Below are 12082 nucleotides of genomic sequence, written 5' to 3' on the forward strand. Positions count from 1 at the left end.
AACGCTCAAGAGTTAGGAGAGAAAAACCCTGTCGTATCATTTCATTTTAAACAGGCTGACTGACCTTGACAGAGAATCAGTGCTGCTCAGATGATCTAAAACCTGTCAAGAAGAAATGCTTGCTCCTGCTACACAATAAAATGAGGTTTCTGAGCGGAACTATAGGGATTTAGAGAAGAAATAATGAACTATAATTTCTTTCTCCAATCTTTCTCCATGCCAGGCCACTTCAAGGGAAAGCTAACATTAACAGTCAATGCCAGAATATGAGGCAACATGCAGTAACTAAGAAAAAAGCAAGATGAGAAAGGAAGGGCTGCCTGCAACATAAAGGCACTGAAGTTGTAAAATGGTATGGAAGAATGGTAGCATGTTCCATGAAAGACAAAGGGTTCCCATCAAAGTCAGACAGCTCCCACAAGTACTGCCTTGCTACATGGTGGAACACCTAACTTCAAGCAGCAAAGCTGTCTTAATATAGGCTTCAGTTTGACAAGACATTAAAAATTAATATCAGTTGAAATTTTCCTGAGGCTGCAGAAAAATAAAATTAGAATAAGCAATATGCTTCTATCTTAAAATAAAAGCAGAATGTTAATACATAGAGCGCACTCTCCATCAAATGAGTGCAACTTGCCTCTTCCCTGGAGAAAAGGACAGACAAAGAAGAGATTCTTCACCCAAGAAGAAATGAATACAGCTTTGGTAAGTATATGGGGAACAACTTTAAGGACTGACTGATGATATGGATGAAGGAACCCAACTCTCCTCCCCCAGCCATAGCAGGCAGAACTGCCCTTGGAATATGTGGGGTCTCAGGGAAGAGCAGGATCCTCAAATTGCAAAGACTATAGATGTGCTCACAAGCAACCACTCTGGTGGTCTGTCCTCCCAACAGAGGGGCACTTTAAGATGTAGTGTTTCCCTTCTCTCTGGCTCTTCTAGTCCAGAAAGAAATGAAAGGCACTGTCTGTCTAGATGTGCTCTGACTAAATCTCTCTCTCTCAACTAAAACATGAAGCTGAATGCTGAGCAAACCTTGCTTCCGAGTGTTTACTTGGGAGGAACGATTCGGCTAGTAGTAAGAGAGAAAGCACTCTTCCTCCATAGTGGAAGGCAATTCACGCTTGCAGATTTTCTGCTGATGATATTCTGTAGTTACTTGCTATCCTGCAGCCCCCAGGGAAAGACAGAGGATTTTAATTCAAGAGCAACAATAGGCCCTTATTAAGAAACGTTCCATTACAGTTAATAACTCGTTGAACCGTATGAAAATGTGTTCAGACTAGGATACTTGAGTACTACCACAAATATGAAAAAAACAAAGCCCAGCAAACCCATAAAAAAACCTACTCACACTGACTGGAATTACATTGGCCTTCCTGCTCCTGGAATAAAGACAATTAGTAACAGAAGAGCACTGAGAGACAAAGGGCTACTCTGTTTGGTTGGTAAGACTGCATCCAGAAAATGAGCTATGCTGGTGAAAGGCTATCTCTGGATGACAGCTCATCCTGTGCAAGGCCTGATTTAGGCTTTTTTTCAGATGATCTTTAAGGTCCCTTCCAACCCAAACCATTCTATGTTTCTACGATTTTCTCTGGAGACCTAACCTGAGTTAAACCAGCCCAAATATGTACCCTGAGGGAAAAAAGGTGCAGAGCAGACAATCCAGTTCCAAGTTCAGAGCCACACTCTTAAACAGAGCAACCGAAGCACCAATCCTCTAAAAGCCTTCAAAAGGGAGCGACAGTGACAGGACAGCACCGGGCTGATGGGCTTCTCATAAGCCAGGTTTGATAGTCACTACCCACTAGCCCCAGACCACAAAGCTGAAAGGTAGTAAAAAATGCCAGGATGCTCAGAACTTGGAACCAGAGCAGGTAAATCATTAAGTACTTATCAGCAGGCTTTTGACCATCATCGGCACATTAAAATTGACCATAGGGATCAGAAGAAACTTATCCTATTTAAAACCATAACCATTATAAAGATAGATAACTGGCATTTCCTGCAGAGAGCAATCTTTTAACCAGTGTGCTCTGGACTGCGGCAATAGTGGGGGAAAACTTGACCCTCCTTTGTACTCTAATCAAAAAGATCTATCCTGCCCTCAAGACGGGCATCTCTTGACAAAGTTCTGCACTAAATGGGATCATCATATATGCTTAGCTCTAGGTTCCTAGTGCAATGAAGCTTTCTGGACAGAAAATAAATTCTTTCCTACAACAAATATGCTTTAAATAAACTATTCCCAAGGGATGAACTCAGAATTACATAAGATAACTGAACAGCATAATCTAATCAGACCTTTTTAAAATTTCTTCTCTTTTTTTAATTGGAGCAATTGACACTGTGTATTGCTTTTCCTTCTTTCTGCTGATAAATATACATACTACTATCTGTAATGAGACAGACAAGGCAGAAAATACATTTTAAATAAAACTCCAGAGAAAAAGAAGCCTGGTAGATTTTACTTTGTAGCTGTTTTCTGGTTTTAGTTCTAGGCTAAGACCTGGGAACTGGACTCTCCTCTGGTACAGAACCCCTGTCACCAAGCACCACACTGGAAAAACCTTAATTCATGCAAATCTCTGTAGTTTACATTCCTTATTTGCTGACTCTAAACAGCTTTTGCTCAGTAACTTCAACAGTCACACATATGTCTCTGTGACCTAGGACAGCCAGGATGGGAATTCTTCTCTGAACAACACTTGTACACTTTCTGCCCCCTGAGCCCCTGTCTGTAAAAGGCATAGACGTTATATCATTTCCCTATCTTGGGGGAGTGCTTTACGGATAAATGAATTGAAATGTGTGAATTGTTTAGAAGTCATGGCAATGGACAGCCTATAAACAAACTGAAATGAAAGGCTGAAGGTAAAGATTTTTGATAAACTGAACTCATTTAAAATCATGAGTTAATCTCTGAGCATAAAACAATATACTAATGCTTGTCAGTTTTACTTACTACAACTTCCTCTAACCTTTTAAAAAAATCTGCAGAAAAAATAAATTTAAAATTCTTTAAAAAGTTCAAATACAAAAGTATTTATCTAATAATACTTTTCATATGCGCAATAAATTTTTGAACTGACTGCAGTCACAACCCTGTTAATTAAAATACTGATTGTTAATACTTGAGCCCACTTATTTGAAGGGTTGTTCTTTAAAAAAAACACTCAACAGAAACACTGGCTGGTGAAAGGCATAACAAGCTATAATTAGATTATGTGTAATAGAGTTTGATCAAATCCAGCATGTCTCAAGTCTGGAAAAGTACACATAAATTAAGGACTTCATTTTTTTCCGCTCTCACTCTAATTTATGCATACATGACTTAGTGAACGTAATATATGGTATAAAAAAGTTGTTTTGGATCATTGTCTTTTTATTACAGTCTATAACATATCTATATATTTTATAATGCAATTGTGTATAAACTATCAATTGCAGATATATCAGGTTTACTGCATAGCTAAATTTTTTTCTATTATATCCTTTCCCCTAGGAAAGAGCCCCATTCTGAAGGTGCATAAAATGGAAAGAGGATTTTATAGATGATATTGGAGGATTTCTAGATCCTTCTAAGCAATTATTTGGATGTATATACACATACTGAGATGACACTCTTAAGGCATCTTCTTGTACTTTAACATCCACGTGCCAAAGAAAAAGGATATTTTAAACTATATATATTTTAAAAAATGAACATAATCATTTAACTGCAGCAATACCTTCTCATTTAGAGAGAATTCTATTTGCTTGGATTTTTTTTTTTCTTTTAAAGACACATGGCTCTTATACTGTTTTAAATAGTGAGTAAATAGAGCTGTGTATCCTCCACTTGAATTGGTCAGACTTGAAGCCTTTTCATCACCACACAGTAACGTTCACCTTCCTGTAATCTGTATCCCCAAAATAACAGAACACCTCTCAGAAGAGCAGGCCCTTTGTAGGGGACTATTTCCAAGGGATCTGCAAAGAGACATCAGGTCTTACTACCGTTCAAGCTAAGGTTCTCCAATCACCCCCACCCACCCAAAAAAGGACCTGCACATCAAAGATAATGGAAAACAAACATGGTCACAGAAAGATGTTTTAAGTTTTCTACATAATTCCCTTAGACTTTTATTAGTTGCTTCCAGTCTGCTAGGCAAATTGGATTATTCTGCCCATTCTATTTTTATGGAAGGCTTTTAAAATGTTATCTGACCATTACCCATTCCCCTAGCAATTCCCTGCTTCTATGTAAAGCTTACTTAGGAACTGAATACCTCACATCTACAAGAACCTAGGTACTGTTTTGATAACACCGAACAGGTTAGCAATAAGAGTAAGAATATATTTTATTTCCAGTAATTTAGTGTTCTTTGCCCTATCACATTCTGTGAACTATACTTCTCTTGAAAGCTGTCCTATGAGCTCTTTCACTTCCTATTCTCCACTCGAAGAATAAACACCACAGAAACCCTCTGTCTACAGATGCACAGTATGCTTTTTCTTTTTAGCATAATGTGGGAGGTTGGTGACTAAGAATTTAAGGGAAAAGCTCCTTTCAGTCTTGATTGGATTAAGAACAATGCCTCTCGCCATACTTTCAGACCTCTGTCCCATAAACTCAAGTTTTATTTTCCTTTATTTGCTCACAGTCTTTCTCTAGCTCTCCGCTAGTTTATTAAACATGGTATCTAGAGAGACTGCTAGAGTTTTAATCTACCTACAGGGAATGTCTCCTAGATCATCAGTACTCCTCTAAACCAGCAGCAGAATGGGACATAATTAAGTCTTGTTTACAAATTCCTCCCCGTCCCCCCCCCCCTTTTTTTTTACAGTTCTAAAATCATACTAAGTTTTCTTCCCAGACAAAAGCTCTTATAATAGGACAGTATGTTTTTATCATCTGTGAAATCAAAAGGTTACAAAAAATAATAATCAGTAAACACTAATGAAACAGGTGTGGGTAAACAAATGAGTTTTCGCAGGACTACGCAGAACAGGTAATCAGCCCCCAAAATGTGTTTCCATAAATGAGTTTAGAATTTGTATGTGCTAGTCCCAATTGAACTTATACCATTCAGTGAATAGTTTGAATTCTACAAAATCCTAAAACACAAGCAAAAAAAAAGTTCAAACAATGCTAGATGTGTGCTTGCACAGCTTGCGTAACAGCAAATGCACTGCAAAGAATCATGAAAAAATCTTATGTTATATGTAATTACCAGTAATGGCATGTAGTAATCTGAATTCTTTACATCTGTTGAAATTCAATCACAATGTCTTCTGTAAGGGTTTATAGTGACGGGAAGAAATCCAGCTGGGTCTCAGCGTATGTGGGAACTGAGTCATGCAGGGTTCAGTCTTTAACTAATGGCACTACTCACATGTTAAACTTAAAGTGAACGTTTAAATTCTTCAGTGAATTGAAGGTAGAATGCTGAGCAACTTCCAAAGCTGAAATGCATTGCTTTGAACAGAAACAAAAATTACAAAACTGAAAATGTCTACTCTTTTAGATCTGTGGTGTCAGGTCTGTCTTTTTTTTTTTTTTTTTTTTTTTTATCATTGAGTATATTCATGCTAGAGTCTACTCATGCTAGAGTCTACAAACACTATAGACATACCTTTCCTTTTGGACATATTTGCTTTTTCCTAACTCCTGAATTTATTTTTGAACATTATCACTACCTACACCCAATCAGGTTATTTCCTGTAAATGTTGTAAAAAATATAGAGACAAACCAAGTTTGACAGCAGGCTGTGCAACAGCACAGTAATAGGACCAATATCTGTAACATGCAGAGCTGTTTAACATTCTCTTGAAAGTGAGAGCCACATCAATTAAGGATGCATGTTTCACAATTTCTAATCATAACACATAGTTAAGTCATATCTAGACTGATCAGATAACTATCGACAGAAAGTTATTTTAGTATGTGAGAATATTACAAAATTTTCACTAATTTTGCTTAATCAGTGTCCAGATTTTCTAACTTACCCCCACTTTTATGCACTTAATAAAACCTACATATAACATTAAGTGTGTCTCTGTCACGGAGAGCTTACCCATGTGATGATGCTTTAAAATGCAGCATAATGCTTAGTGCAATACAGTAGTCATTATTTCTAATTAAGAAGTCATTAATCTTAACCAGAAAGCCATCAGGAAGCTCAGAGCTAGCTCAAGAGAAATGACAGGAAAAACAGGGCAGAAAGTGTAAAAGGGAAAGATACACCACATTAAAACTGTCCAACACCTTCTTATTCAATATATATATGCTAGTGCTCAGCAGTAATGGCAGCTGAATTCAAGGACAAAGGTACGTTTTCATCACAGTTAGAGTTAAATTATTTATGAAAAGCAGACTGGATTCTATTTGCACTTAGCCCAAGTTATCTATTAAAACTCTCATGGCAGATTACTTATAATTCCTTTGCAGGTATTCATCAGAGAATTAAGAGGGCACTTTTAAATTGAAAAAGGTAAAACATCCTTTTTTTTTTTTTTTGCTTGTTACATTATCTGTAAATTAGCTGGGACTAGATGTTCTTTTCTGTTCAAAAATTAGCCAGCCTACTTTGAAAGCAGCAACACACTTGCTTTTCATTGACAGAAAATATTTATTTACAATGGTATTTACATTTAATGATATTAAAAATAAATGTTGTACAGGAAACATTAAAAATTAACAACAATTTAAGAAAAATTCTCATGCTTCATAACATAAACAGCTGACAGGAGCCAAAAAACCACTCCCTCAGAGAGAAACTGTCCCACAATTTTCTATTGCTTGTTTTCTGGCACCTTCCTTTCAAGTATCTGGTATTAGTCACTGGATCTGAAAGAACTTGCACTGCCTCTAATGAGTGTTTACTATCTTAAGCCATCAGACAAGACTGATCTCTAGCCTAATGCGGCACGGCAATTACAACATAATGCCGTACAGAAAAGGGGAGAGTATAGCCGTGTCCATAAATAGAACAACTGGCAGTCCTTCAAGGGAAGAAAAAGTGTAAACTTGAAAGATGAGAAATTCAATGATTTTGTCAATCATTAGTCTGCAGGTCCCATAGATTTGTGGCTTTATAACTGGGTACAGAATCAGTTTGCTGAGCAGCATGTTTTTTTGTAAAAACAAAACAAAAAACATCCCCTAAAAGCATGAGCTTTCATATTAAAATGTTCCCAGTCAAGTCCTCCAAACATGAACTAAAGTGTTTTGGAGTCTGCTCATAGCCTGTACTATCAACTTAAAAAAAAAGATTAATCTGATTAGAATGTAAAATAATTTGAAGCCTCACAATGACAGTTTATCTCAAAAGTAACTATTTAACTACTGCTCAGTCAGAACATACACTTACATTTTATGAATCGAGAACAAAGTGGGGCAGTGTTAAAAACTGGTGCCTGAAGCTAAGTACCTAGCAAGCAATGTAATTTTAAGATGTACTGATCCTAGAGTAGCTTCAGTGAGTATTTTTAAACACATACTTAAGAAACTAGTTTTATTCACTAATTATTGAAAATGTTGACTGGTGTGTTCACTTGCTGCCATCAAGGTGTCAAAATCCCCAGCATTTCCACCTGAAGACTTTTGTCAAGCCTTTGCCTGTTACACCTGTGTGAAACACCACTAAGGAAAGCCAAAGTTTGATATTTTTACTGAATACTACAATAAGTAATGGAAAGAAGGAATGTCAAAACCACAGTATTGATTTAGACATATTTTTAAATTAACTTGAAGCTAATAAAGAAACTTTGGTGCATCCTAAAATTCAGCATGGCAATTTAGTGAAAGGAGGGAAAAGGAAGAATATCAGGGGACACACTGCGGAACTTAGTACTAGCTTGCCTCAAGCTCTGTGCTCTGATCATAATTTCAGTAAAGGTTGTAAGCAGTTGAGTTGGAATACTTGGTACCCAATTCAGGGAAGAGAACAAATACTTCCAGAAAAGCTAAAAGTAACCATCAGTAGTAATTTTCAGTACTCATTTCCTTTAACATCCTGCTGGATGTTCACTAAAGTTCTGCTGGTGATTATGGCTGTTGCAAGAGAAAAGCATAGTCCAAATATCTAGCTTAGAGGTTAATCCCAAGTTTGAAACCACTGTCTGGCCACATGAGCAGACATCACTCTCAGCAAGCTGCTAAAACCTAAGAAAAAAATTTTGTGGATCCCAGCAAAAGAAGTTACAAGAAGTCTTTTACTTTTATATAACTTGATATGCCCCTACTCCCAAGTGAACCCAGAATCTTTTACTAAAAATACCCAATGCAGAAGGACTACCAAGATCTTTCAGTCAACTTGATCTTCCTTCATTGGAAAACACGTTTCAGTGTGTTTTTATGGTTAAGACTACAGGGCAGGACCCTACTTTTTTCATGCCATTGAGAGGAGAGGTACTATCAACTCTCTACCATACAAGTAAATTACTTTTAATGACAGGCATGTTCATCCAGCCAGTCACAGAATAACACTTGTCCAGCCAGCTTCTCACTTTAAGGGACAGCAAGTTTGCAGGAAAATTGTTTTCCTTCTTGCCAACCAAAAAAGCCATGTAAGCTACTTTTGATAGCCAGTTTACCAATACAGAACATCCCGTAAGTATGAGCCCATTATCATTTTAAGCAAAGAAATAGTGAGTTTAGGTACACAGAAGTTAGGAAAACTATTTTCTTTGGTTCTAGGGCAAATACTGCATGAGCACCTGCTCTCAGTAATAAATGAACAGCAGTTGGCCCAGGGGTGGGGCAGGAGGACAACAGAGAGATTATCAAACTTTGCAGAGACTCTAGGAAAAGATTTATTTGTGTCAGTCAGTAATCCAGGCAATTAGCAAGTATAAGAGATCCAAGAAGGGATGTACAGATAGAGGCCATTTCATTTGCTCTTTTCATTTTACAATACCACCAAGATTGAGCAAACTAGGAAGCAGCAGGTCTACTGCAGTAAACTGCTGGCAGAAAGCAGAGCACATAATATTGGCCTAAGCTACAAAGCACTACTCTTTCTATACAGAGGTGAAGCTGAACAGACAGGAGCATTTTCATCTCAAGCACAAAGGACCAATTTTCAAGCAACTGAAATATGAAAGGGCTGTAAATTATGAGGACAGAAACACAGACAATGAGCAGAGTATCATGACCTAAAACAGAAAAAAACTCAGCATGTAATATCATACACTGACTGATGAACATGTCTAATCTAGTGGTGATTTCTGGGCTAATGAGAAGAAACACAGCAAAATAAAAAAAAATTCAGTGCAAAAATATAATTAAAATGCAGAGGCAAAACAAGGATTTGAATAGTGTTACAGAAACATAATAGAGATAATACCTTCCACTGAAATTTCAATCAAGCAGCAAAGAACAGATGAGCTCAGGCAAGAGACAGAAACAAGGAATGTTTTATCGCAGTCTTACTTCAAATTTCTGCACCATCAGTGCTCTTATTTCCTCTTATTTTCTTGTGCTTTTCTATATCACCACCACATCTGTGGACCTAGTCCTCCTTCCTGCCACCTATTAATTTTGAAATTTAAGAAAATCTTTTTCTCTTTCAGATTTAGAGATAATACAGAAGTCCCTGTTTAAGTGGAGGAACCCAAGTACTTTTTATTTTTGTTTCAATTCTAAAAATAGGTCCCCTATTAAGCAACTGTTTTGTGGAGTGTAGCTGTATAAATATTTATGAAGCTCTTTAAAATACCATGCATCCCCATGTATCATTTTAAATTCCACAAGCACATGAATGAATCAAATAGTAAAGCTCTTCACATGTGATCGAACAGAAGACAGGGAAAAAGATGGTGTTGAGAACTTACCAGGGATTTTGTGCGATAAAACCTAACAAAGAAAGGGAGAGATGTCAACAGGAAGAAATGGGATAAAACAATCCAAAGAGTACTTAAATAACTCAGATATATCAAAACCAGGGGAAAAAAAATATGCAGAACATGTAAAAGACGACATACATGGTTATGAGAAGAAGAAAGGCAAAGGGGCCCATCACCAGTTTAAGTGGGGTTCCAAACAAAAAGTACTGGTAAGAATTCATGGAAAATGCTGTTCTTAGATTCAATTACTAACGTCACAAGTAGACATGAACAAAACAAATGGTGTTTGATTTAAAGTGTAGGGAAAAAAAATACTATTTCTTCTTCATGTAAAAAAAGTAGGTGTGAAACAGGTTTCCTATGACAACATATTAAGGGACTGTTCTTTCAAAATCAGAATAGAGGATACAAGAATTAAACAGACCCCACCACACCATGTTATGGATAGATTGAATACTTCTTTGAACCCTGTGCTTCTTGAAATGACTACCAGTTAGATATTTTTCATTGCTGACTTCAAAGGAATAAAGTAAAAAAAAAAAAAAATCAAACAAGATACTAATATTATACTGGCATTTAAGTGTGGTGTTTCCCTCTGTGAAGTAGTCTATGACTGAATTTGTATTTGAATCTACAGGTACATGCACTCAGTAGCATGTTACAAGTTTCCAAAATAAGCATAAAGGAATGATGCAGAGGTTTGCAGGAAAGTATCCTAAAAGCATAATGTAATTATAACTGCAGTGTACGTTCTCATGAATTAAGCAGAACTTTCATGGAAAAAAAAATGTTCATTAGAACTGGAAAATTTTCTCCCTAGAAGCAGAAAAATATTCAATTCAAATGCCACATCTACACCTGGACCAAATAACTCCTGGATGTTATTACATACCTCTCCATGTTAGTACCAGAGACAGTGTCTAATATTTCAAAATGAAAATTTTCCAGTTAAAGGATATACAGAAACTTTGTTAGTCAAAAACCTTGCACCTCCAGGGAAAAAAAGTTAGTCTGAAATACTTTTTGAACTCTACAATAAAGTTTTTTAAAAGTTTATACAAAATTCTAGAAAATTCATAAAGCCAAAATTCTAGAAAATACATAAAAAGCCAAATGACATGGACAAAAGAATCCAAGTCAGAGAACATCCATCTATTCATAAGTGCATGCATAGCAGAGAAAGACAATTCAGACCATCTCCTCAGCAATGCTGAGAAAAAAAGAAACTTACATTTTTCTGAAATGATCTTGCCTGCAGTATTTTAACTCAGTCTTCTTTGTTACAAGACTAGCACAAAAGCAGTAATATTAATACTAGAGATTTTAGTTATTACTGTTGTGGAAATAAAAGTTGAAAATATAAACAAGTTATCTATGGGGGTTTTTTTCCTGGGTTTTGGAGCATTTGTTATATGAAAACACCAAAAAAAGATACCTGCTAAACTTCAATCACGCAAATAACCTGCAGCTGTGTAAAAAATGTGGGCTCAAACCACCAAAAGAAAATGCCAACTAGATCATCAATTTAAAATAAAAGTCAAAAGAGAACAAGTGTTTACTGGGCAGCTATGATTCAGAAAGCTCTTTCCTAAGGAATCGTTAAATTTCTCTCAGTGCTTTCTGTAGCAGCTTTTAAAGTTTTTAGTCTTACACACACCAAAAGAAAGGAAATACAAAATATCTTTCCAGTCTCAGAAATGTACAAACCAGTCCACACAACAATAAACTCGGTCCATATATGAAACTACAGAGATAGGAGACGGAAGCTAAAAGCAGTGCTCTTGGGAAAATGGCATACTTTCACAAAATAACAGGAAGAACAAAGTAGGTTAGGCACATAAATAGTGAGGGAAAAGTCATCACCAGTAAAAGGTTGCTATCTTGACCCTTGAGTGGAACTAATCTGTGCTCTTCAAATAAAACACCTTTTACAGTGCTGTCTGTGCTGTGTAGAAATAGCTAAGCTGAGGAATGGAAAACTGCAGTATTTCTCTTCTAGAAAGTTGGACTTTAGAAATCTTCTGTAAAATAACATTACTGGTAAATTGAGCCAGCAACTGTGGGGGAGGTAGTAAAGTCTCCTCTTCACTTGCAAAGTTAAATCTCCATATATAAGGCTCATTCAAATACTAACAGAAGCAGAGACCAAAAAAAAGATTACTTTCATGAAAGAAGATGGCATCATTTCTGTTTCAGAAAAGGCTATGTAAGAGCATGCCATTGCTACTGAAGTAACCTACCGAG

General features: G+C 36.5%; 1 protein-coding gene across 4 annotated transcripts in view; it reads right to left on the reverse strand.

Moving 5' to 3' along the window:
• WDR33 (WD repeat domain 33) overlaps positions 1-12082 on the reverse strand; it is a 71042-nt gene that overhangs the window by 20367 nt on the left and 38593 nt on the right. The window contains exon 8 of one of the 4 annotated variants that reach the window (XR_008237534.1): positions 9827-9848. The exons of 2 other annotated variants lie outside the window; for them this stretch is intronic. Coding sequence is in view for 1 of the 2 variants with exons in the window: in XM_052803896.1 (XP_052659856.1) it covers positions 5394-5467 (74 nt within the window). In the remaining variant the exon portion in view is untranslated. Of the gene's footprint in view, positions 1-5378; positions 5468-9826; positions 9849-12082 lie in introns of those variants that run through there. One more of the 4 variants, XM_052803896.1, reaches the window with a different exon arrangement.

This window comes from Harpia harpyja, chromosome 12 (genome assembly GCF_026419915.1).
Source record: "Harpia harpyja isolate bHarHar1 chromosome 12, bHarHar1 primary haplotype, whole genome shotgun sequence".
Lineage (NCBI taxonomy): Eukaryota > Metazoa > Chordata > Aves > Accipitriformes > Accipitridae > Harpia > Harpia harpyja.